Raw genomic sequence first — 23961 nt, forward strand, 5'->3', positions numbered from 1 at the left:
ACAGGAGGGAGCTGAGTCAGGCTTCCTGTACCAGGTAGGAGGTTGGAGTGGATGACCCAAGAACATTTTTAGGCCTTAAGAATCTCCAAATCTATGCTTTCAGTGCTCCTCGGGTTCCTCCCTTCTTGTCCCACCAGGTGTGATTGCCTGGTCAGAGATCTTGTTGAGGAGAGGAAAGAGGAGTCGAAGTCCTTAGCCATATATTAGCTGGGACCAAAGAGGATGCCCAGCCCTTCACAGGGACACATCCTTCACTCCTTGAGGATGCCCAGCCCTTCACAAGGACACATCCTTCACTCCACCTTGAGGGCACCATTACCGCACACATGTGCAAAGACTAATGTTCTGAAAGCTTACCTGACTTGCTTAATTCTAGATGGCTAGTACATAATCAGGGGCGGTCCGCAGGTGATCCATGTCCGCTAACCTGCTGCTTAATCTTTCTAGAACCTAGCAAGTGAGTGGCACAAAGAAGATGTGCAGAGAGCACAGCACATTGATTTGTGTGCATGGCACATGAATTTTCACTGAATGGAATGATGAGTAAACTTGTAAAATTTGTGGGACAGTGAAAAGAACATCATGAAAGGAACAGGGTGTTGCCTTACTGAGATGTGTCAAAGAAGGAGAAAATGCCAAGAGATTTTCGTTCATTCATTTATTCATTCCCACATTTTATGAACACCTTCCATGTGCTGGGTGAAGTACCAGGAGCTGCGAATAAAGAGGTGATTCAAGACATAGGTTGGACCTGGTGGTGTCCCTGTTTAAGTAAGGGAGACAGCTTGGTAAACAATATTGAGAGTGAAATAATTTTTCACTTGTTGCATTTACAAAGAAAGTCAGTTAACTTTAACTTTGCGGCTGATATGAAATGGCAGGGCAAAGCTTTGAGAAGTGAGCTGCTCTTTAAGGAGAGCAGGTCTGAGGATGGAGAGGTAGGAAAGGTCCAGCGGATAAGGCTAAACATCCCCATGGGAATTCCCATCTGGAGACCCAGCCACTGCTCTTCACTTCCCTACAGAACTGCATATTAAACATATGCTCATCCAGAAGCATCCGATGCCACCTTCCAGCTGTAATGAGCTCTGCATCACCCTGTTCAGAACCTCAGCCTTGGGATTTGAAGTAACAGAAAGAGTCCCAATGTCTGATCTCTGAGAGCTGGCATGGGAGAGCAGTGATTTGAGGTTTTGAATATTTCACGACCAGGGCAAGTGCTTCCAGTGAAGCTGTTGATGCTGTCAGAGGGGTGTTGACAACAGGGTCAGGCTCCTGGTCCTGGCAAGGGGCCTGGTTAATGAGGCACCTTCAATGAACAGGGACACTCAGAAAAAGGCAGACCCCTGAGTTGTGAAAACCATCATCCTGAGTTAAGTGCACTGACTTCCTGCCAGGCGCTCTTGCTCATTGGTTTCAGAAATCCCTGGGTTTAGGATGCAGGCAGTGTAGCAGATGGCCGAAGATGGGTGTTGGGGAAGTGAGCTTCTGCTCCCTAAGCCCCCACATTTTGCTCCATCTTGTGCAGAGCTTTCTCTACATATGCCTACTTAACCTTCATGACAACCCTATGAGGTCAGTAATATTATCCCAACTTTATAGGTAAGGCTGTCAGTTCAGAATAAGTGAGCCAAGGTCCCTCAAGTGGTGACTGGTAGATCCAAGGATCAAAAAGTCTCATGGATGCCACATCTTTGCTCTTTTCTCCTAGCCACCCTATTAGTTCCTTTCCTTGACTTAATGTTAAGGTGGCCACACCCTAATAGGGAGGGTGACTCACTTTGCCTAAAACACTTCTAGTTTATGCCTGTTGAACAGGCAAAATTAGTAATAGCATCTCCCTTCACTCTCAAAGAGTATCCCAATCTTAGATGATAATTTGTATGATCGCCCTACCTAACTTTTTGGTTTTGGTTGAAATAGATGCATTTATCAAAACCACAGCTCCAAACTGTGGGCACCAATTGTAATTTGGCTGGAAATGTGAATCCGGCATCCCACTATGCAAATGTAATTATCCAGGAAATTTATCCAGATGCACTGCATGGAAGGCAGCCAGCCTGGAAGTGGCTCTGACCAACCATGATTTAGAGCCCTGTGAAGGGGATTTTGCCATCTGGTGGCCTGGACTGGCTTCCTGGCCGGGATTCCAGCCACATGGTTGCTGGAGTCCAACTCTCGGGCAATGGGGGAGTCTGTGGGCTATGGGTTGTCCTGTGGCCACCCATGGTCTCCCGCAATTGGAAAATGGTACTGATGAGAGACGCAAGACTTGGTATGATTCCTATGAAGGCTGGTTAGTAGAGTTATCATGTGCAGTTGGGCAGGCTGTATACCGCACAAAAACACTCAACCCCTGGGGCAAGTGAGGGATGCCATTTTGTATTCATTTATGAGATAGTCAGATGTGGCCACAAGAGTAGACAGAGGAGAGGCTCAGGAAAACAAAGTTTATTATGCTCACGGGTCCTAGAGACAGGAGGCAAGGCATGCCATGCAGGGCCACATGGGAAAGACACTAGGGTGGTCAGGAGTCAGAAAACAGGAGCAGAAGAAATGCTTAGGCCATGGCCTTTATTGGGGTTTCTGCGGAAAAGGCAAGGCAGGGCAGAGGAAACAGTTTAGGATGGGTGAGGTTGGGTAATTTCAGTGGGGTCTGGGCTCTAGGAGTGGTCTCTTCTTTCTGGGTGCCTGGCCCTGGATGATTAAGGCAGAGGAATATGCCTCCTGGGGTGTGCGGAGCAGAGAGGGGAGGTCTGGCTCCTTTGGCTGGTTAGTTTGTACATCAAGGGCATACTTCCAGTTGTGCATTTTGTTATTTCCAAGTATTGGCTAGCCAGGGAGGGGCAGTCTCTCTGCAGCCAGAAAGGTTTTTAAAGATGTCAAAACATTATATAATATATAGAAACTTAAAAATATTTACAATACAGATGCCCGCACTCAGATTGCCAAGGCTCACAGCTGTGCCTGCTAGGAGTTAGGGGTGTGGGGAGTGGTGGCCATAAATGGAACCCTTCTAACCCAGCCACCTGCCCTACAGTTGGCCATCATAAATCCCAGAGAGCCTGAGAAAAAGCTGCTTAACCTGGAACTAGTGGGTTGAAGATCGTAACACAGCACCTACCTTCTTTGGTGTAAGAGGAGCAAGGACCCGAAAATCTCCGGAGCATCTGCTCTGCCCAGCGCTGTACTGAGTGCTCTGGTCTGTGTGCATGCGGGCCTCTAACCAACACTTGCAGGTAGTGAGCTCTGTCTCCATGTTGTAGATGAGACCATCGAGGTGCAAAGAGATGAAGTATCTTTCCAGAGACCCACAGCCTATCAGTGGTGTAGCGAGGCATCAAATTCAGATTTGCCTGACTCAAAAGATGCTCAACATCACTAATCATCAGGGAAATGCAAATCAATGAGATACCACCCCACACCTGTTGGGATGGCTGTTATCCAAAGAACAAAAGATAAGTGTTGGTGAGGATGTGGAGGAAAGGGAACCCTTGTGCACTGTTAGTGGGAATGTAAATTGGTGCAACCACTATGGAAAACAGTATGGAGGTTCCTCAGAAAATTAAAAATAGAGCTACTACGTGATCCAGCAATTCCACTTCTGAGTATACATCCAAAAGAATTGAAATCAGGATCTTAAGGAGATAAATGTACTCCAGTGTTCATTGCAGCATTAGTCACAATAGCAAAGACATGGAAACAACCTATTGTCCGTTGACAGATGATTGGGTGACGGAAATGTGGTATAGATATACAATCGAATGTCATTCAGCCCTAAAAGAGAAGGAAATCCTTTTCTTTTCTACAACATGGATGAACCTGAAAGACATTGTGCTTAGTGAAGTAAGCCAGACACAGAAGAACGAATCCTGTGTGGTACCACTTATATCAAGAATCTAAAGTAGTCAAACTCATAGAAGCAGAGAATAGAATGGTGGTTACCAGCGGCTGGGGGGAGGGAGTCTTGGGGAGGAGTTGGTTGAAGGGTGCATAGTTTCAGCTATGCAAGATGAATGAGTCCTGGAGATCTATTGTACGGCATAGCACCTGTTGTTAACAATACTGTGATACTTACACATTTGTGGAGAGGCTGGATCTTATGTTAAATGTTATCCCAAAAAGATCGAGGAAAGGAGGGAATTGTAGAGGTGATGATTAAGTTTATAGCATTGTTTATGGTGACCTTTTCATGGATGTATACTTATCTCCAAACTGGTCCAGATATAGACATTAAATATGTATAGCCTCTTTCTGTATCAATCACATCTCAATTAAAAAAAAAAAATGTCCACATTCTCTTCTCCCCATATGCTGAGCTCCCTCTATAGGACCCTCACAGATGCTGTGTTCCAGCCCTTCCTGTTCGTATGAGCAACTCAAGGTGTGAAGGGCTGAAATGGCAGGGGGCGATCAGGACTCAGTTCTTGTGTATCCAAGGCTCCCTTCGGAGCCAGCCTGCTCCGCGTCTTGTTCTGAAGGAGGGGGTCTCCTGCCGTCTATTTCCCTAAGGCCCACCTCTGGGTCTCTTCCACCTTCTGTCTTGGGGTAACCTCTCCTTATTGCTCAACCCAAAATCTGCCCTGTTGTTTGACCCTCAAACATACCATGATGTGAAAACAGCCTGACCTCCCTCTCGGCCAGAGCAGAAAGCTGAGCTGTCACCTGTGGGTCATCCCAGTAGGCCCCAGTGCTCACAGGACCAGCTCCTAGGAGAAACTGGGAAAGCGAAAGTCCCCTCCCTCCCACCCTCAGTCCTGAAGCTGCCTGCTGTGCTCGGTGATGACCAGTCCTTAGGAAACCCAGCTCTGCTCAGACCGAGTCTGTCAGGCACCCGGAGGGAGCTGGGTCCATGCTGGGCAGGGGGAGTCATTCTTGCCAAATCCCGTCGTGAACATCTCTGTGTGCCCACAAATGACCAGAGTCTTGGAAGCAGGCCTCTGCTGGCGGGTGTGTGGGGGCAAAAGCCGGGGTAGGTCCACCCCAGCCCAGCTCAGGAGCATCTGCAAACCATCTTAGGAGGAAGCGGTGCCACGATCTACCTGTCATAAGGCTCTGGGGCCCATGAGAAATGTATTTCTAGGCCCAAACCTGTTTTTCCTAACATTCGTTCAATGTTCCTTCCTCATCGTTACCCTCCTCTTACCTTTCTCCCCACTCCATGTGTGTGGTTGAAAAGGAAAAAAAGAAAATATTTACTCTTGGTAAAAATATTATAAGCACATAAATTTCCCCCATCATTGATGTCCAGTTGGAACCGTGCTGCCAAGGCATGTGGGGCAGCCCTTGTCCATATCCACCCAAGGGATAAAGCAGAGAAGCTGGCCGAGCAGCAGCCGGATGTCCCTTCTCTAGAAAGGGCACACATCCCCAGTCTCAGCCCTCAGTCATCCTCGGACATGGTGGGTCCTCTTTGACCACCTTGTTCTCTGCGCAGCAAACTTCTGTCTCTTCTGCTATTTCCTCCATTCAAGGCACAGTAGCTGAGGTCTAGGCAGTGGGCCCAATGCTGTGGATGTAGAGGGGAAATGGTGTGGCTCTCCCCTTAAGGAGCTGACAGTCTAGTGGGAGATACGAAAGAAAGAGATTTTTAAAAAGGAAGAGAGAAAGAGGGACAGAGGGAGAGGAGGAAGAGAAGGAGGAAGAGGAGAGAGTAGAGGAGATGGGAGGGGAGGGGAAGGGCCAGAAGAAGAATTGCAGCTCAGAGTGAAAGATAGTTGAGCATTCAGGTGTGCGAGTCTGGGGGCAAAGCAGGAGGTATGAACTCTTCCGGAGATCTCAGGGAAGGCTTCCCAGAAGAGGTGGCTTTGAAGGGGGATGGGGAAGAAATCAAATGCTGGCTTCTTCCCCATCCCCATTTGATCCGAGTCATCCCTGATGGATCACATCACGTATGTTCCCTCCTGTAACCCACACTTGGCCTCGTGGAGTAGACATTGTCATCCCTGATTTAAAGAAGAGGAATCTGAGGCTCAACCAGGGTTAAGTGGCGGCTCCAGGACTGAAGCAGGTGTGGGTTCCAGGAGCTTTACCTTCTCTGCAACCTCTGATGTGTCTCATTTCTATGTAATTGTTCTGGTGGTCAATGACAGAGGACAAAGAAGCTGGCTTAGCAACAGGAGGCTCGGGTTTGAATCCCATCACTTCTGGTGGCTGATACTTAGCCTTTCTGAGCCTCGGTTTCCAATTACTAGCAGGAGAACCTTGAGTAGGGTCACTTGATCTTTCTGACCCTCCATTTCTGAGGTTGTTTTCATGTGGGAATGTGAGGTTGGGAGGGTTAAATGAAATGTGTATAAAGTGCTTGACAAAGAGAAACGAGCCAGTGAGAGATGGTGCCCCTTCCTTCTCTCCTTTTAGCCTCCAGACCCACTAGTGTCCTGCAGCACAGGGCAGCAGTTAAGATTGTGGACACTGAAGCCAGGCAACGTGGGTTCAAATCTTGTCTCCACTGTTTACTTGCTGTGTGACTTTGGGCAGTTATATAACTGCTCTGTGCCTCAGCTCTTTCATCTGGAAAATCAGGATGAAACAGTCTGCACCTCATGGAGGTTCTAATGCCGATCAGATGAGGTGGTGTTTATAGAGCACGTGGAACCCTGCCTGGCACACAGGAAGCTCTGTGCAGATGAGGTTGAATGAATAAACCCACACTGCTCTTGTCCGCTTTGTCCTGCTGCTTGTCAACCCAGTGCCTCTGCAATGAGCTCAGCGCGGTCTGAGCAGAGGAAAAGGTTTAAATGTTCACCTTTGCAGTCCCCTGATGGGCAGAGCTGGGAGCGGCTGGGAACCGCTGGGCGTTGAGCAGCATAGCTGAGGCCCGGGGAACAGCGAGGCTGGACTTCTGCAGGCATCCAGGGCTTCAGACCTGGCTGATGGGGATCGGCGGTTATTTTCTCTTTGTGCGTCTCTGACTCACAGAAGACGGTATTAGTCATGCTCTGATCTACAGGATCCCACATACTAAACCCACGAGCTGTGATGTCAACCTCAAGTAGGAAAAGAGGAAGTGGATTGTTATGATGCCATAATGGACCAAATTAGATGAAGGAAAACTTTATAGAGTGCTGGATCTCAGCACTAGCTGCACATTAGATTTACGCAGGGAACTTAGAAAATATACACTACTAATCAGGTCTCAGCCTGGTTTTAAATAAAATATCTGGTATTAAGATACTCTGAGCATCATGGGGGCCTTAGCATCTAAATCACGTGGAGTGGATTGGTGCCATTTAGGATGATCTATATCAGTGGTTCTCACCACATCAGAAACTCCTGGAAGGTTGTTCAAACTCAGATGGCCAGGCGCCACCCCCAGAGTTTCTGATTCCTTGGATCTGGGGTGGGGCCTGAGCATCTGCATTTCTAACAAGTCCCCAGATGACGTTGATGCTGCTGCTTCTGGCACTGCACATTGAGAAGCACCGATCTATAAAATAAATAAAAGAGAAGAAAATAAAAGATATTATCTCACAAGTCTTCCAGAATATGTCTATTGCTCTTTTGGATTAAAGAAAAAAGTTTTCCACATTTAAATCTTGAGCAACTGAAAAGTGCCTATCCTTCTTTTCACTTTTTTCTCTCCTTTTCTCTCTGTTCCCTCAGCCCTGTGCCCCTGAAGCTTCTTGCTGTTAAAATTTTCAGCACATGTATGTTATAGGGAGTGTCATGTGTAGTTCAGCAGTTTTGCAATGACAAACAAGATAAAAAAAAGAAAAGCTGACTGATTCTTAGAGCATACTAGGTGAGAACATAGAATATTCTCTGCTGCCTTTGACGGCGGGTCACATGGCTCAGCCCACACAGTGGGATTTGAATTTCCTTTCTTACAACAATTGAGTCAACTGAATTGTTGAGCAGGCAAATGACAGCAGCATTGATCCGAAAAAAATCTTTCTAAACCGATGTCTGAATCTCAGCGTGGGAGTCTGTATTGTCATAAGAAAAGCATAAGGACAGCTCCAGTATCGGATGTACAGTCAGGCGTCGCATAACGGTGGGGATACGTCCTGAGAAATGTGTCGTTAGGCGATTTCGTCATCGTGCCACCATCATAGAGTGCACTTACACAAACCTAAATGGTACAGTCTCCTACACACCTAGGCTCTCTGGTTCTAATCTATGGGACCATCATTGTATATGCGGTCTGTTGTTGACCGAAATGTCATTATGCGGCTCATGACTGTACTAGATTTCGTGATGACACTTTCCTAGTCCAAGTGCCTCTATGTGTTGATGAAGATGAAAAAGTAAACTGACAGTTCTTTGGAAGAAAAAACTCTTACCTCACCGTTTCCTCCAGGTGTCTTCTCGGTACATTCACAAGCTCATTCTGCTCATTCTTTTCCGTTCTTCGACCACATGAATGGTCTGTGGTTCCCACGAGCTGTTTAAAAGTAAAGACAGTTTTTGGAAGAGATAAGCAATGCCATTTTAAAAGTGATCTCAGAAATGGTCGTTAGCAATAGGAAGTTCCATTTTTTACTGAACTTAGGATAATGCATAAAGTTTCATTCTCTTTGACAGTCTTCTTCAAATTGATTTCCTTCGGGCCAGCTAGAGAACCAGTCAGTGTGACCCAGAAATCATAGAACTTAGAGACCACCAAACTCGTCAAGTCCAAGTTCCCATTTAATCTAGTCTCTCCCCCTACATGACTTTGGTACATGACCCTCATTTTCTGCACATTTGCAAAAAGGTAGTGCACCAATGTGGTCTTATCCCAGTGGTTCAGTGGTTAGAATTGGTGTATAATTGTATGTTTGATGGTGTATTTATTTTAGCAATAACTGTTGCTTCTATTAGAATATAAGCTCCAAGAGGACAGGGACCACATATAACTTGTTCACCTTTGTATTTCCAGCACCTCTCATGGTGTCTAGTCTATTAGAGGCATTCATTAAATAGCCCTATGATGATGGAAAGAATGATTCAGTGAAGTAACAGAGAAGCTGAGATTCAAAGGATGACTAGGAATCAGCCAGGAGACAAGACAGGGAAGAGGATTCTAGGAAACTATATGTGCAAAGGTCCTGTGGTGAAAGGAGGTAGCATTTAGGAAAGACTGAGCGTTTTTCCGTATGGTCAAAGATAGAGTTCTGGTATATGATGAGAAACAAGGCTGGGAAGGTAGATAGTATGTTATTATAGAGGCCTTCTTAAGCTCTTTGTCTCTTACCTATTTAAGTCTGACACTGAATCCTGAATCTCAGTGCACTGACAGGATCATCTATCCTACATTCTCATTTAGAGGGTGACCAGAATTTCAACCAAACTCAGTCCTAATTCTAGGGAAGTTGTAGCTAAAAACTGCCATTTGTTGAGTCCTTACTATGTACCAGGCAGTGTACTAAGCCTTTTATATACGTGCATTTACTCCTCTAACCATTTGTCTGCTGTGCCTAGCTTTTCTGGAATAGGAATCTTGCTCTGAACTGCCAGTCTGTTGATAAGAGTCAGATTTCAGGGATGCAGAACAGCCCCCTTGTAACTGCTGTCCCTGGGTTTCCCACTGTCTGTGCTCTGCTTGAGGGGACCCCAACAACCCAGGAATTAGGGCTGAACCTGAGACAAAGCTATCCAAAGAGTGGATCAACGAAGCCTTCCAGATCAATGCCAAGGACCCGAGGTTTTCTCCAAGATCTCAGTTTCATGTCAGCAACTCGATGCTTAGCTGGATGAAAGAAAACACTAATAGCAGAGTGGTCTTGCAGCTGAGTTTGACTCCAGCTTTATCACTTACAAGCCTTATGACCTTAGATGAGTTCCTTTCCCTCTGTGAAGCCCCATTTTCAGGTATAAAAGGGAAACAAAACACTTACTCTAAAAGTGGTTTAACGATGTAATGAAACCCTTCAGCACAGTACCTGGCACATGGTGAGACCAAAGGAGCCGAAGCTGCTGTTCCTGCTGCATTGTGAGTTGCAGGGAAGAGAGGCAGGGGCTTGCTGCAGAATTCTTACCTTCTAAAGAGGGAAGGAAATCCGTTAGGACAAGGACGTGCAAATCTCCATTTATGGCTGTTGCTGGGAGAATGGATTGTCTGGTTCATTTCATGTTCTGGGTCTGCAGGTAAATTGCAAAGTCCTTTTTATTGAAAATTCTTTCCATCTTCCACAAGTGTTATCAAGTCCATGCTATTTGCTAGGCACCTGGGAGAAAGGAGGATAAATTAGATGTGGATCCTGCACTCTACCTTGGGAGTCGGAGAAAGGAGAGGACAGATTTTCTGTAAATGTGAGGGAAAGCATTTTTCTGCTTAAATACAGAATGCTGAGCAGTATTTACTTTAGAAAATCATTGAGGATCTTGCAAGGGCCTCTCATTGCCTAAGTGAATTAATAGAGAGCTAGAAGGCAGGTGGGCGGTGCTACGAATACATGTGCACTGAATTGGGGTTTTCCACCCATTATTATTTATATAATTATATAAATTATGACATAATATGCATAACATTTGTATATAATACTAATTACGTTAATTATATATGTATGCATATATAATCATATTATATTATTATACTAATTATATAAATGGAATATTATAAACTAGATGTTAATTATATATGCATATGAGTATATACTAATTATACATTTACGCAAATAATACCAATTATATATTATTCTAATTATATATAATTATATAATGTTTATGTATTACACATATATAATATTCCTATATTATATAATAACATAAAAATAGGAATAATATAAATCTCATTTTACTGCCACTGTATCTTTCTCTTTAAAATGGAAACGGTAAAGTTCTGCATGGATCAGAGACGAGATATGTCAATTAAATCTATGCTGTATTCCCACTGTGCAATACTAAAGGACATAGAAATCTGCAAAGTGATGAGGGGGTGTCCCCATTACCTCGAACTCCTCTGTTTCTCGTGCATCCGTTCAACAAGTTTTACCAAACACTTGTTATGTGCCAGGCTCTGCCTCGGGCACTGGAGCATGGAGCCAAGGGAAGCACTGTTCCTGACCTCGTGAAGCTCGCAGATGGGTCAGTTAGCAGCCACGGAAGGCTGTGGTGGCTGCTGTCCTGGAAGAAGGAGCCACAGGGCTACGGTGGCACAAAAAGAGGCAAGAGGCTCTGCTTGGGATGCTGGGAAGGATTTATAGAGAGGAGATGCCTAAGGGGGAGTGGCTATGATCTGAAGAAGAAGTGGAAGGATAGGCAAGATGGGGAAAAGCATGAGAGAAAACTAACCCCGATGCTAAAATACCATGATACAGTCAGGAGAGTAGGATGGTGGCTATGCGCCTACTGCTCTAGAAAAATAATAATAGCATCATAGTAGCAGTGATAGCAAATATTTATTGGCATTCACTGTTCTAAGCCCTTGGATGCTTTATGTCATATAATCCCACAACAGTCTTGGAGTGTATTTAGTATTACGATCCTCAGATTAAGACCAGTGACTAGAGGAACCGATATGTTGCTCAAGATTGCTCACTCAGCTGGTGAGTAGAGCAGATCGAGGTCTGCCACATCTTACTGTAGTGGCTTGGACCAGGCACCTAACCTCTGTAAACCTCAGCAAAATAGGGTTAAAGACTTATTCTGAGAATGCCATGGGATTAGGGCTGTGCAGCGCCAGGCTCATGGCAAGTGTCAGCCAGTGGTGGCTCAAGTTCCATGTGTTGTTCGGGAGTGGATATTGGAAAAGTAGGGGGAAATCGTGTTAATGAGGTAGACAGGGTCAGATCCCAGAGGGCCATTCTGAAAGCCATGATAGGCATTAGGAAGCTTTGAAAAAATAGTGAAATGCTCAGTGTTGCGTTGGAGAAAAATCATTGTGCCCAGTGTGAAGTACACTTGGAAACAGCCAGAGCAGTTAGAAGGGTGTTGTCATAATCCAGGGAGGGAAATATGACACCCAGACCAAGAAGTGACAGTCACGAGAGGTGTTGAGTGGAAACAACACACTTGCTGGCTAATTGGATGTGGCAGTGAGGGAGGAAGAGGAGCCCAGGATGACCCCTGATTCCTGGCTTTAGGGGCAAGTGAACGGTGTAATTCCATCCACTGAGGCAAGAAGTGCAGTAAGAGGAGTGTTATGGGTTGAATTGGGCACCCCCCAAATTCATATGTTGAAATCCTAACCCCCAGTAACCCAGAATGTGCCTTTATTTGGAGGAAGGGTCTTCACAGAGGTAATCAAGTTAAAATGAGGTCATTAGGGTGGGCCCTAATCCAATAGGACCAGGGTCCTTATACAAACGGGAAATTTAGACACAGACACACATTGAGGTGAAACCATGTGAAGGTCCAGGGAGAAGATAGTCATCTGCAAGCCAAAGAGAGAGACCTGGATCAGATCGTTCCCTCGTAGCCCTCAGAAGGAACTAACCCTGCCAACAGCTTGTTTCAGACTCCTAAACCTCCAGAATTGTGAAACAATAAATTTCTGTTGTCTAAGCCACGCAGTTAGTGGTACTTCGTCACGGCAGCCCTAGCAAATTAATACAAGGAGTAACTCATTTGGAGATAGCCATGAGTTAGGTTTTGAATCAGTTGAATTTGATGTTATTTTTGGATAGCCAGGTGGAGATGGATGCCAAAATGGTAATTCAATGAGCAAGTCTAGGAGTCAGTAGGGGGCTTGGGACTAGATATAGAGATTTAGGTGTGTCAATCATTTCTGACACACCAGCATCTATAGCAGTGTGACTAGTACATAGTAGGAATTTGAAAAATAGGTGAGTGGATAAATGTCACGTTTGCAGAGGGCGGGAGGGACCCCACGGTTATTGGAACTAGTTCTAATCTCCCATCCCAGCACTAGCAAGGTTAGTTCAAGCCCTGTCAAATTTTAGAGCATTGTCGCGTTGCCTGCTGATATTTACACTCACTGGGAAGGATAGTCCCTTCTTTGTTCTGTAAAATCAGGGGATAAAAAAGTTAACCAAATATCAAAGCTATTCCTAGAACAGAGCACTGTAGCCTGCGTGGAGTCTTAGGTTCACGCCCATGTTCTGAAATGTTGACCTCCAAGTGAGCATGTCAGTAACGTGTCTATTTTAGGCAGCAACTTAAAAGTCTGCTTAGCTTAAAATGTCAAAATAAGTCGACAGCATGGCATAATAGAAGAGGCAATAAGTGGAAGTCAGGAGACCTTGCTTTGAATCTCAGATCTGCCTCTGAAGAACTGGGTCACCTTGACCTTTCTGAGTGCCCTTTTCCTCTTCCATGAAACAGTGACGGGGAGGGGTAATTGGATGATCTTCCAGCTCTGACATTCTGTGATTCTCTCAATGTTGCCTTTAATTGTGAATGTTGGGAAGAAATAGCATTTTCACAAATTGGCCTGCCAACGCGATTTAGTCCACAAACATGAAGACATGTAAATAAAGTGATAGGCAGAAATTAATATCACAGATGACTTTGGTAGAATAATTTCCCATCTTAAGAATTTCTGCCTCCTTAAGATAGCAGGTGGAACACTGGAAATAAACAGTATTTCGTTTTAGAATGCATCTTAAACACCAGCAAATTAAGTTTTACTGGAAGGTTTCTGAATGTACACAATCACAGACAGTATTGTGTCCAATGACTTAAATTTCCAACCATATTGAAAAAGGATATGGAAAAATCACCCATTCCTAACTGAATTTGTGATTTCTCTTGGATCATTTAATATTTAAACCTCATGCATTGGCCTTTTCTTTATATACCTGGACATCTCAGCCCTGGATATAAAAAGCCACTAAGGGGTACAGATGATTAAGATTAATTGAGGACCTATTAAGTGTCATGTCTTGTGCTAAGTGTTTGACCTGGGTTACATGTTGCCTCATTTAACACCCCACGTAGTAGATGCTCTCAGCCACGTCATACCTTCTCCACACTCAACTCAAACTGCTGAAGGTTGCTTACTTAGGCCTTCTGTCTAGCTTTTGGGAGCATGCTTGGCTCATGAGGACAAGCCAGATGTGCATAACAGTTAGTACCGCAGAAGCAACCCTCAACCAATATCAGGTGGAAATTCGGCGGATCAATACTCCAGCTCCCCCACCACTTGGTTGACATAACTCTGATGTGTATTCTATGCTTGCTCATGTCCTCGGAGGGACTGAGTTCCAGTTACCCACAGTGGATATGGACTTGAAAACACACCTTTTATTGGCTGCCTTCTATTTCTATCTTGATACTCAGATATTGCCTGCAATTATATTCCAGATTAAGTACTTACACTCAGATTCTTGCCTTAGGGTCTACTTCTGGGAGATCCAAACTAAGACATCCCCCGAGATCCCTGTGGAATAGCTATCATGATTGCTAATTTATAGATGAGGAACCTGAGGCTCAGTGTGGTTAAATAGTGGTCACTAAGTCTCAGTGCCGGGGTGTTGCTGGCTCACACTGACCTTGCTCTACACCAGTGGTTCCTCAGCTCGGGGAGATTTTGTCCCCCAGGGGACATTCTGAAGTGTCTGGAGACAGTTTTGGTTGTCACAACTGGGAAGGTGCTACTGACACCTGCTAGGTGGAGGCCAGGGATGCTGCTAAATATCTTACAATGCACAGTTCAGGCCCCTACAACAAAGACCAATCCCGCCTAAGAAAGGTCAATACTGGCAAGGTTGAAGTCCGGCTCTGCACTCAGCAAGGCTGGTTGTTGGACGGTGGCTCTCCTGTGTGACTTGTCTATTGTATTTCACTTCCAGGGCCAAGCTGTGGCTCAGCTGTGTTCCACTATCCCCAATGTGACTGTCTTTGGGACAGCTTCTACTTTCAAGCATGAAGCAATCAAAGACTCCGTGACCCACCTCTTTGACAGAAATGCAGACTATGTGCAAGAAGTGAAAAGGTAAGCTGTTTGCTCGAAAGAGCACCAGACTGGTCCTTGCTCTTCTCTCTCTTTGAGAGCGGAAGCATTCATTTAGAGGAGGGCTAATAACAGCAATAACAGTAATAATAATAAACGTATATTGGGGGCTTAGTGTTACTAGTTCTGCACTGAATACTTCACATGTATTAGCTTATTCATTCCTCTCAACAACCCTATTATTGTCCCCTTTTTGCAGAGGATAAAACCAAGGAACAGAGCAGTTAAGTAACTTGCAAAGCTAATTTATGACTTACAAAGCTAAGTTATGCTCACTGCTATAAAACTGCCTCAACACAGAGAAGTGTATTTCTCGTTCATTGATATAATAGCCCAAGGAAACGTGGACTCCACCTGGGTGTGACTGAGAGCCACCAAAGGACCAAAGTGGTGCCATGATCAGCTTTGGGTTCTGACCAGTCACTGGTGGCGCGGAGAGAGTGAATGGGAGGGGGAGGCTGGAGGCAGGGCCATCAGTCTGCTGACTGCTGCCGTCACCCAGGGGGACATTGGTTTATAACCTGGTCCATCTTCCGCCTGTGATCCTGAAGCTATTGATCATGGCCGTGTGCATGTCAACACAGGGAATGGGATGGAAACCCAGCTGCCACCACACTTTCGGATGATTTGTGTCTCGTTCGTACTGCTGTCTCAGAGCTAGAAGCTGATTCGCACACACACTGCATCACGGCTCCTGAGGGGATTCAGAGATGTCCCAGAGCTATCGTTTCCATATTTTCATTTTCTAGCACTAAATCATAAGATACAAAGAAAATAAGTTGTCCAGCCAGCATCGTAATAAAGAAACAATTTTCTCCAAATCACAGATTACGATGGAAAATTAAAGGACTACAGGGTGGAGATCTGGTTGTTTGAGGTGAGGGATTTAGCAGATTAGGTGGAGCCTGGGAAATTTCTTAGAAGAGTCTTTGGATGATATGAATTTTCAGATTTGTTTTTAAATTTTGAATGTAGAGATGTGCATATAATTTAAAGTTGTCCCAATATTTCCAGTGGGATTTGAAAAGAGAGCTTTACAGCTAGACAGTAGAAGTTCACCGCCTGTCTCTTAGAGGGCTGGAGGCTGCAGGCGTCTTGTAAAGACTTCCAGGATCACTTTCTTAACTCACAGGCAGTTCTTCCTTCTTTTAACTCGGCATCTCTCCAGCTGTGGTCTGGAAAATGAACTCCCATTGTCCCTTCAGCCATGTTTTCTTTCCTCCTCTTAAGTGATATTTTCACAAGCATCTTTCCCTTTTTCCATGCACCCCCCTTCTTAATAAATATTGAGTGTCGGTGATGGGCCAGGTACTGTGCTAGGGTGAGAGATCCCACAAAAACCCCCTTGTGAGTCACTCTCTTCATGGAGCTTTGAGTCTATTTGGGGAAGAGGAGGCAAAAAAATATTTTAAAGATTGATTTACACTTTTGATACATGCTCTGGTGGAGAAATGCTAAGTGCTAGTGAATATATGCAGACGGGGAAATCAGACACGTCGTCCATCCAAGACTGAGATTTGGGCTGAGAAGTGAAGGACGAGAATTTGGCCAAAGGAAGAGCATTTTTGACCAGGAGGAATGGCATACGGAGCCTACAGGTCAGGAAAGGCTTGGCAAATTCAAGAGTCTGAAAGGAGACCAGTGCAGCTGGAGGTAGTAGGTGTGGGAAGTAGTGGGAGAAGCGAGTCAGGAGGTGGCAGCTCTTCTGAGCAAGTGACAGTCCAAACCAGGGAGCTCCTGCCTTCCCCATTTCCCGTGTGGCTGCTCCATCCCTCATCCCTTCACTATCTTGACCTGCTGCCTTTAGCCCCCGTGTCAGTGATTTCTACTGATGTCAGAGGAGCAAGGTAACAGCATCTAAGACCCACGTCACCAGCACCTTCTTTTAAAAGTGACTTCCAACAGTTCTTTATGTTTTTAGGTAAAGACCGTGAGATTAGACTAAAAATGACTGGGAAACTGCAAATAAGTTTATGCTGTCTGTCCCACTAATCCTACCCTAGGAAATAATCCAAAAGAAGATAAAAGCCCCAGGTACACATTGCCTGTTTCCGAGCCAAGCACGGCTTCTGCTGCATTGTAGGTGCTCAGCATATGTCAAGCGGGTGAATTATGGCATTGTCTGTAATAGCGAAAATTTAGAACCAGCCTCCATTATCTACAGAAGGGAAACAGCTCAGTAGATTATGCTACACCCACACGCTTGAGTATTATGTAGCCCCTAAAAAAAATGATAATTATGAAGACTCTGTCACAAAATGAAAAAAATACCCATGGTAGCATATTGAGTGAAAAAAGCAGAATGCCAAATTCCAGCTACACTGTGATCACAGCTTTGTATAAATTCTTGGCACATAAGGACATAAAGTGAAAGGAAAGGGGAAAAAATCCAACTGCTAACATGCAATAGGAGCGGAATGCAGAGTGATTTCTCTTTATTTTTTGATCACAGATATTGTTTATTACACGATTTTGGGTGTGATAAACTAGAAAAAAATAGTAGCGTAAAATTTCTTGAGATGAAAACTCTTTTTATAAGCCAGTCAATCGGTAAGCTTCTTTTGAATACCTTCTCAGCCTTGAGCCAGGCGTTGCAAATGGAATTGGGAAAAATTTTTATAACACAGACCTAACCTTTATGTCACTTACCCTTCTCTGTCTGGGAGGAGAGAGATGGCTATGCTTGAAAGCAAGTAGAAGAGTTAGAAGCCCTGAATTGTGTGCCTCTGACTGTAAGGACTTTAAAAATAAAGAGGAGAGAAAGATCAGAGAGCGTGCCAAGGTGGACGGCCCCTAAGCAGGTGCTCGAAGGACGAGAACATTTCAGCAGGTAGAGGGAGGCGGGGAGCGAGGGCCAGGCACAGGGCAAGGCAGATAACAGCGCCTGGCTTTGTCGATTTCCTCTCACACTGCTGAGCATTTCCATTAGACATTTTATGGGTACCGCAGACAACCCTGCAAGATGAAATGCCTCATTTTACAGATAAAGAAACTGAGACTTAGTGGAAATTAATGAAAATCTAACACTTAGAGAGAACAGAGAGAAAGTGATCAAGAAAGCATTCCTAGAGATGGTATTGCTAAGTACCCGTGGGAGCCATAAACCTTTGCTAAGAAGCCTACTGGATGCCAGGCACTGTGCTGGGCACCCTGTGAATAGCTTATTGTGCACTGGGTACTGTGCTCAGCCCTCTTTGAGAAGCCTAATATGTGTCAGAAACTGTGCTCAGCCCCTGTGCATTGGACACTGTGCTCAACTCTCATGTAAGAAGCCTACTGTGCGCCAGACATGTGCCAGGCATTATGACATAGCCTCGTCCCTCCATCTTGAGTTTGGAGGTGAAGCTTAAAGCTGTGGCCAGATGCCTTCTCAGAGAAAAGGGAATTCAGAAAGAGAAGAACTTATTGGAGACCAAGGGTCCAACTGGAAATGAAAGTTACAATAAAGGGGAATTAATTTCTTGGCCAAGTCAAAGGATTTCTTTGCCAGTGATGGCTTTATCAGACCTACCACCACTCAGGAGAAATTCCTCTTGATCCATGTGGATGGGAAGCAAAGAGGCAGCGTTCACAATAAAGGGGTGAGGGGTTAGAGATCAAGGAAGGACAGCCACGAAAGCCTTAGATCAGCAATTCCAAAATATCTTCTTGCTGAATTTGGTCCAGAGAATCTTGGAGCTAGGGCTATTTGTGTTTGGTTTTTACATCTGCAGAGATTTATGACAGCAGGAGAAAGCAGACATAGGAACTGTTGCATTTGGCCCTCTGCCCTTACCCTCTCTGCTTTTATGTAATTATGATTACACATGTGCAGGCAAGACAGACATCCCCAGAAACTGGGCAGGCTAAGAAATGAAGATAGGTCCCATGTCTCTGATGAGCTATCTAGCTCTGCTTGTGATTTTCATGATTATTCCATTAAAAGGAGCTGCTAAGGTGCTTTTCAGTGTGAGCATGACCAAGAGAGGACCTGTCCCAAGGCAGTTGTGGGCCTGGAGCATTTCCGGTAAACCCACTGAGCCCATTCACTCTGATCCACTGATTGGACTTGTAATGATTGAATGGGTGATGGGTTCTGTTCAGTTTTGAAACTCTTATCTGAAGGGAGATTTCTGGCCTCAAAAGGAGCAATGTCTGCTTAAAGGTTTGACAGAAATGACCAAAGCATCCTCGCCCTCAGGCCCAGGGAATAACATCTGCCTCTACCCAACTTCTCTTCCTCAGAATTCATCTCCTCCACCTCCCGCAGTGACAGCAAAGGGGAGCAGATTTATGGTTCATTTGAGCCCTGCGCGTGTGCAAACCCTGTCTTACCTGATTTAGCTATAGAGATGCCGAAATAGGTGTGGGGAGGAGCCGGTGGCCTGAGTATGCAGGAGACCTGCAGCGTCTCCTTCTGGCGTGAAGCCCAGTGGAGCAGCCCCCAGCTTTGCTCAGTCTCTGCTGGGACCTGCATGGCCTAGAAGTGACAATGATGGTTGCCCCTGGGGCTGGCCACAGCTTACCCTTTAAGACCCTCCTCTGCCTCTGGGGCCCTCTTCTGGTTTCTAGATGTGATGGATCAAACCAGGGTCCTCTCATTCCCTGCAGTAGACCCGGGGGTAAGTCACCTCACCCCATCGAGCCTCAATTTACTCATCCATCGAATGGGGATAATGATGCCCCGAAATCACAGAGTTGGCATGAGGCGTCAATGAGGTGAGACTTAGGAAGTGCTCAGCACTGTGTCTGGCACATAGTAGGTGCTCTTGAATGTGGGACATCTTCTCCTAGGAGGGTTAGGGACATCAAGCCTCCGCTCTAATGGTTTCTGGGCTGATGGCTCTACCCACCATGAAGGTTGCTTGGGTTGGCGGTTGGGGTGTTGAGGTTATGCGCAGTCTTCCTTTTCATGCTCTTTTCCCAAGCCAAAAGAACTCTCTTTAGTTGGGCCACTTTGAAACATGGCAATAAAGCCAGCAGGGACCCAGAGCTTGCCATTCGCTGGGCCCTGTGCTTCACGTGCGTCAGCTGGTCCAAGCTTCACAAAGGAGCCTGGGGCAGGTGTTATTACCACCATCCCCTCCCACACTTGGGGAAACTGAGTCACAGAAAGGCTAAGTAACTCACTTGAGGTCGTACAGCAAGTAAGTGGCAGAACTCAATGCTTAACCCTGAGATGAAATTCATATTCCTAAGCCCAGCGCTATGCTGCCCCTACATCACCCCTACCCCTGCCCACTGCCCCCAAGTTAGCTGTCAGTTGCGGCAGCCAGTCTTGGGTCCTTCTGGAAGGAGACAGTGGCTAGGGCCTCTCCCCACCCTGCTGGGTGTCCCAAAGCCTCTTTGGGCCTACTCTGTGCTGACTGCCCGAGGTCAAGCTGTGGCACTTTTCTCTGTGAAATGCCTCCCCTTTGTCACCTGGCCAATTCCTGCTCATCCATCAGCACTTGTCAGAGGATCATCTTCCCTGAGCCCCTGAATCACTGTGGGGACTCTGTGTTTGGGTTGTCCATTTATCATCTGGCTCCCCAGCAGCCCACGGGTTCCCGGGTGGCAGGGATGAACTTGAGCCTTCCTCTGTGTGTCTCCAGCTCAGCACACACAGTGTCCAGCTTGAAACAAGTACGCCATGTATGGTTCCCCAGCGGCTGGGAATTTAGGGCACATGTGTAGGACCCTGACCTTGGGCCTCTCCTATAATCCAGGATGAAAAAAGCAGCTTGACAATAGAAACCTCTTGGCCTATCTATTTGAAATAACTTGGCCTAACTCTGGATATATGTATATTTATTTTAAAAGACAAAATTCAAGCCTGAATTCTTCAAAGACTAAATTAAATTGGCTGTTTCCCAGAATGAAAGCAGGGCTTCCCTAATTCTACCATTAGAACATTTATTGAGTCTTACATTGAGAGTGGTGGAAAGGCCACCAGCTTTGGAGTTAAACCAGACCGAGCTTTGAATTCCAGGTGTACTAGTTACATAAGCTTCAGTGAGACGCCGCATCTGACAGCATCCATTTCTGCATCAAAACAGTGCAGTTAAAGTGCCTGCCTCATAGGCTTGTTGTGAAGATTGATTGTGAAATGCCACGGATATAGTAGAACACAGAAAATGTGAGTTTCCTTTGAAGGAAGCACACATCTAGAGATGTGGAATGCCAGGCTTAAAATGTTTTCTTCATTCTCTTTCATGCATTCCCTTACCCGTTCATTTGATCATTCATTCATACAATCAATCAGTGTTTGCTGAGAACCACTGCTATGTCCAGCAGGATAAGAAGGGCTGAGGACAGAGCAATAAGCAGCACAAATGTGGTCCCTGTCTCCTGGGGCTTCTATTTTGGTGGGAGACACTCAGTAAATAGGCAAACAAGTAGAATAATTACAGCCCATGCTAAATACTGTAAAGTACCTCTCGTAGAGACACTAAAGCATAAAGGGGGCTAAAATAGAGAAAATTTGGGGTGAGGCTGCCATTCCAGGTGGGTGATTAGTTACAGCTTCTCTGGGGAGGTCACAGGTGGGTGAGACCTGGAGGATGAGAAGGAGCCATTTCCAGGGAGAGCTAGGGAAGGGCTGTTCAGGGAGTGATCACAGCACATGCAAAGGCCCTGAGGTAGGAAAGTTCTAGGAACAGCCAAAAGGTCAGGATGCCTTGAGCACTTAGTGGAAAGTGAGGATAGAGAAGTGGGCAAGAGCCTAGAGGTCTCCACTTGCTATGGGTCTGCCCTGCATTTCTGCGGAATCAGAGTCCAGAGAATAGAGCAACAGGCTCAGGTGGGGCAGCTAATACAAGGAGGTGTGATTGGCAAGTTGTAGGAGAGAATGTGGACCTGCAAGTAGCATATAGTTGGGAGGAACATCTGACAAGAAGGGAGGATATAGGGCTTTGCACATGCTGTTCCCTCTACCTGGAACGCTGTTCCCTCTGCCTGGAACACTGTTCCCACCACTCTTTACCTAGCTAACTCCTTCACCCTCCACTCATCACCCCAAGGATGCCTTCTCTGCTAGCCCTGATTGGGCAAACCCTCGATTTAAATGGTCTCATGTACCTTTGTGGCACTAGACCCCATTCAATTTCAATTTAATTTTAATTTGTGTAATTATTGGTTAATGTCTGCCCAATGGACGCTCCAAAAGGGGAGAAATCAAATCTCTTTGGGCCCACCACTATATCCTCTAGTGCCTAAGACAGTGCCAGTGCTAGATATTTAATGACCAAATTAATTACTAATTTAAAAAATGCTGGCTTGGCTCCGGAGTAACCAGCTTAGACCCATGGTTCTCGCAGTGTGGAGCTGGAATCAGTAGCAGCAACATCTGGGAATTCATTAGAAATGCACATCCTTGGGGCCCACCCCCCAAGACTAACTGAATCAGAAGCCAGGAAGAGGCAGGAGGGAGGGCAAGTTGCAGTCTGCATTTTAATGAGCTCTCCAGGACATTCTGATACACTCTTAGGTTTGAGATCCACTGGCCAAGTCCCCTGGTTCCAAGGGGGACTTGTGAGGACACATTGGTGCAAAGATTCTATTGGGAAGATGCTGAGCTGATCATTTCAGATAAGGCTTTGTAATGGGCTGGATTTTGGACTGGACTTGAGGGGTTTTGAAGGGCGTATTCACATCAAGCCTCAGCTGTCAGGGGCATGGGGCAGTCGACTTAGTGTCTGAACCTAGAAGATGCATGTGCAGTTTCCTGGTTAGTGACATTAGGGGCACAGCTGTGGACGTGCACTGCAGAGCCTGAGCTTTGCAGAGGGAGGAGATGGGGGTAGAAAAACTGAGTGACATGCTAAAACAAGGTAATCCTGCAAATTTGCAAATCTGAGGGAATGCCAGTCTTATCTGAGCAGAGCAGGCCTAGCCACAGTTGGGAGCCCTGTGGGCATGGATGTCTTCCCTACGCTCTCCACAGCCTTCCTGTGGATATTGTATCTTTTAACAGTGGAAGCCCAGTAGCTGTTTGTTAAATTCGTGAAGGAGTGAATCAATGAATCTATAAATAAATGAGTGGAAGAAGGGGTCTTCTTTGAAATAGATTACTGTCTAATAGCATCCAAATGTGGGCTCTCTCTACTCTGGAATCTTCCATTGCTGTAGGAAAATCCTCTCTATTTAACCCTCTTCCTCTAAGACCACGTTTTAGATTGAACCTGGAGATTGGACGAATAGAAGTTTGTGAATTAAATTAACGTGCCTTTACAGCTTCACTGAGGCGGGAGGAAGAGAGGGAGAAAAGCCATCCTTGCTAGACCAGAGGCCCCGTGGAAGACAGGGATCATGTTGGTTTCATTCACCGCTCTATCTCCAGCACCTCGGACAGAGCCTGGCACATACCCCAAGCTCCACAAACATGACTTGTTGACTGTCCATCTTATGGAGTGACTGTTACATGGCTGGCTGTGGGCCAAGCATTTCATTTGTCACTTCACTTCATTCTTAGCTCAAAGAAACGTGCTAGCTCCACTTTACAAAGGAGAAAGCTAAGGCGTGGAGAAGTTGAGTTAGGTGGCTAGATACAAACTCAGACTGACTATGATGTCCATGCTCGTTCTCCTGACCATGACTGGTTCTCAATGTCAGCCTCCAGCCGGATTCTTAGCTGCCTGCAGCTTTGTGAAGTCCTTACAGTTGGACCCAGGAGGATAAATCCACCTGCCAGTGGTGGATTGCTCCTCCCAGAGCTTTCACTGTCCTAATTCTGGGAGTAAACAATATGAGGCAGGAAGGGAAAGAGATTGACAGTGTGGCCCCTGACAGATTACAGTATTTTACTTTGTCTTCTCACCATTTAGAATCTCTGCTGAAGGAGTGGACATTGTTTTGGATTGCCTCTGTGGGGACAATACTGGAAAAGGTCTCAGCCTTCTGAAACCACTGGGAACCTACATTTTATATGGTGAGTGCTAAACAGAAGCGGGGCACATGGTCAGTGACAGGGAGCACTGCATGTGTGCTTGCAGACAAAGGCTCTGAAGAATGGGATATGTTGATATGTTGGGGTAATGAGATTGAAGGGGTTAACTTTTTAATGTCCTCTATAATACTGCTATTGGCATTAGTTGTTTTCAATTATAAAAGTAACATATGTGCCTACTGCCCTATTACTCCTACGAATACTTCCCATTCTAAAA

General features: G+C 45.6%; 1 protein-coding gene across 1 annotated transcript in view; it reads left to right on the top strand.

Moving 5' to 3' along the window:
* VAT1L (vesicle amine transport 1 like) overlaps positions 1-23961 on the top strand; it is a 142328-nt gene that overhangs the window by 44657 nt on the left and 73710 nt on the right. The window contains exons 4-5 of the mRNA XM_023637363.2: positions 14679-14821; positions 23623-23726. Coding sequence (XP_023493131.1) covers positions 14679-14821; positions 23623-23726 — 247 coding nt within the window. The remainder of the gene's footprint in view (positions 1-14678; positions 14822-23622; positions 23727-23961) is intronic.

The sequence above is a fragment of the Equus caballus genome, chromosome 3 (genome assembly GCF_041296265.1).
Source record: "Equus caballus isolate H_3958 breed thoroughbred chromosome 3, TB-T2T, whole genome shotgun sequence".
Taxonomy (NCBI): domain Eukaryota; kingdom Metazoa; phylum Chordata; class Mammalia; order Perissodactyla; family Equidae; genus Equus; species Equus caballus.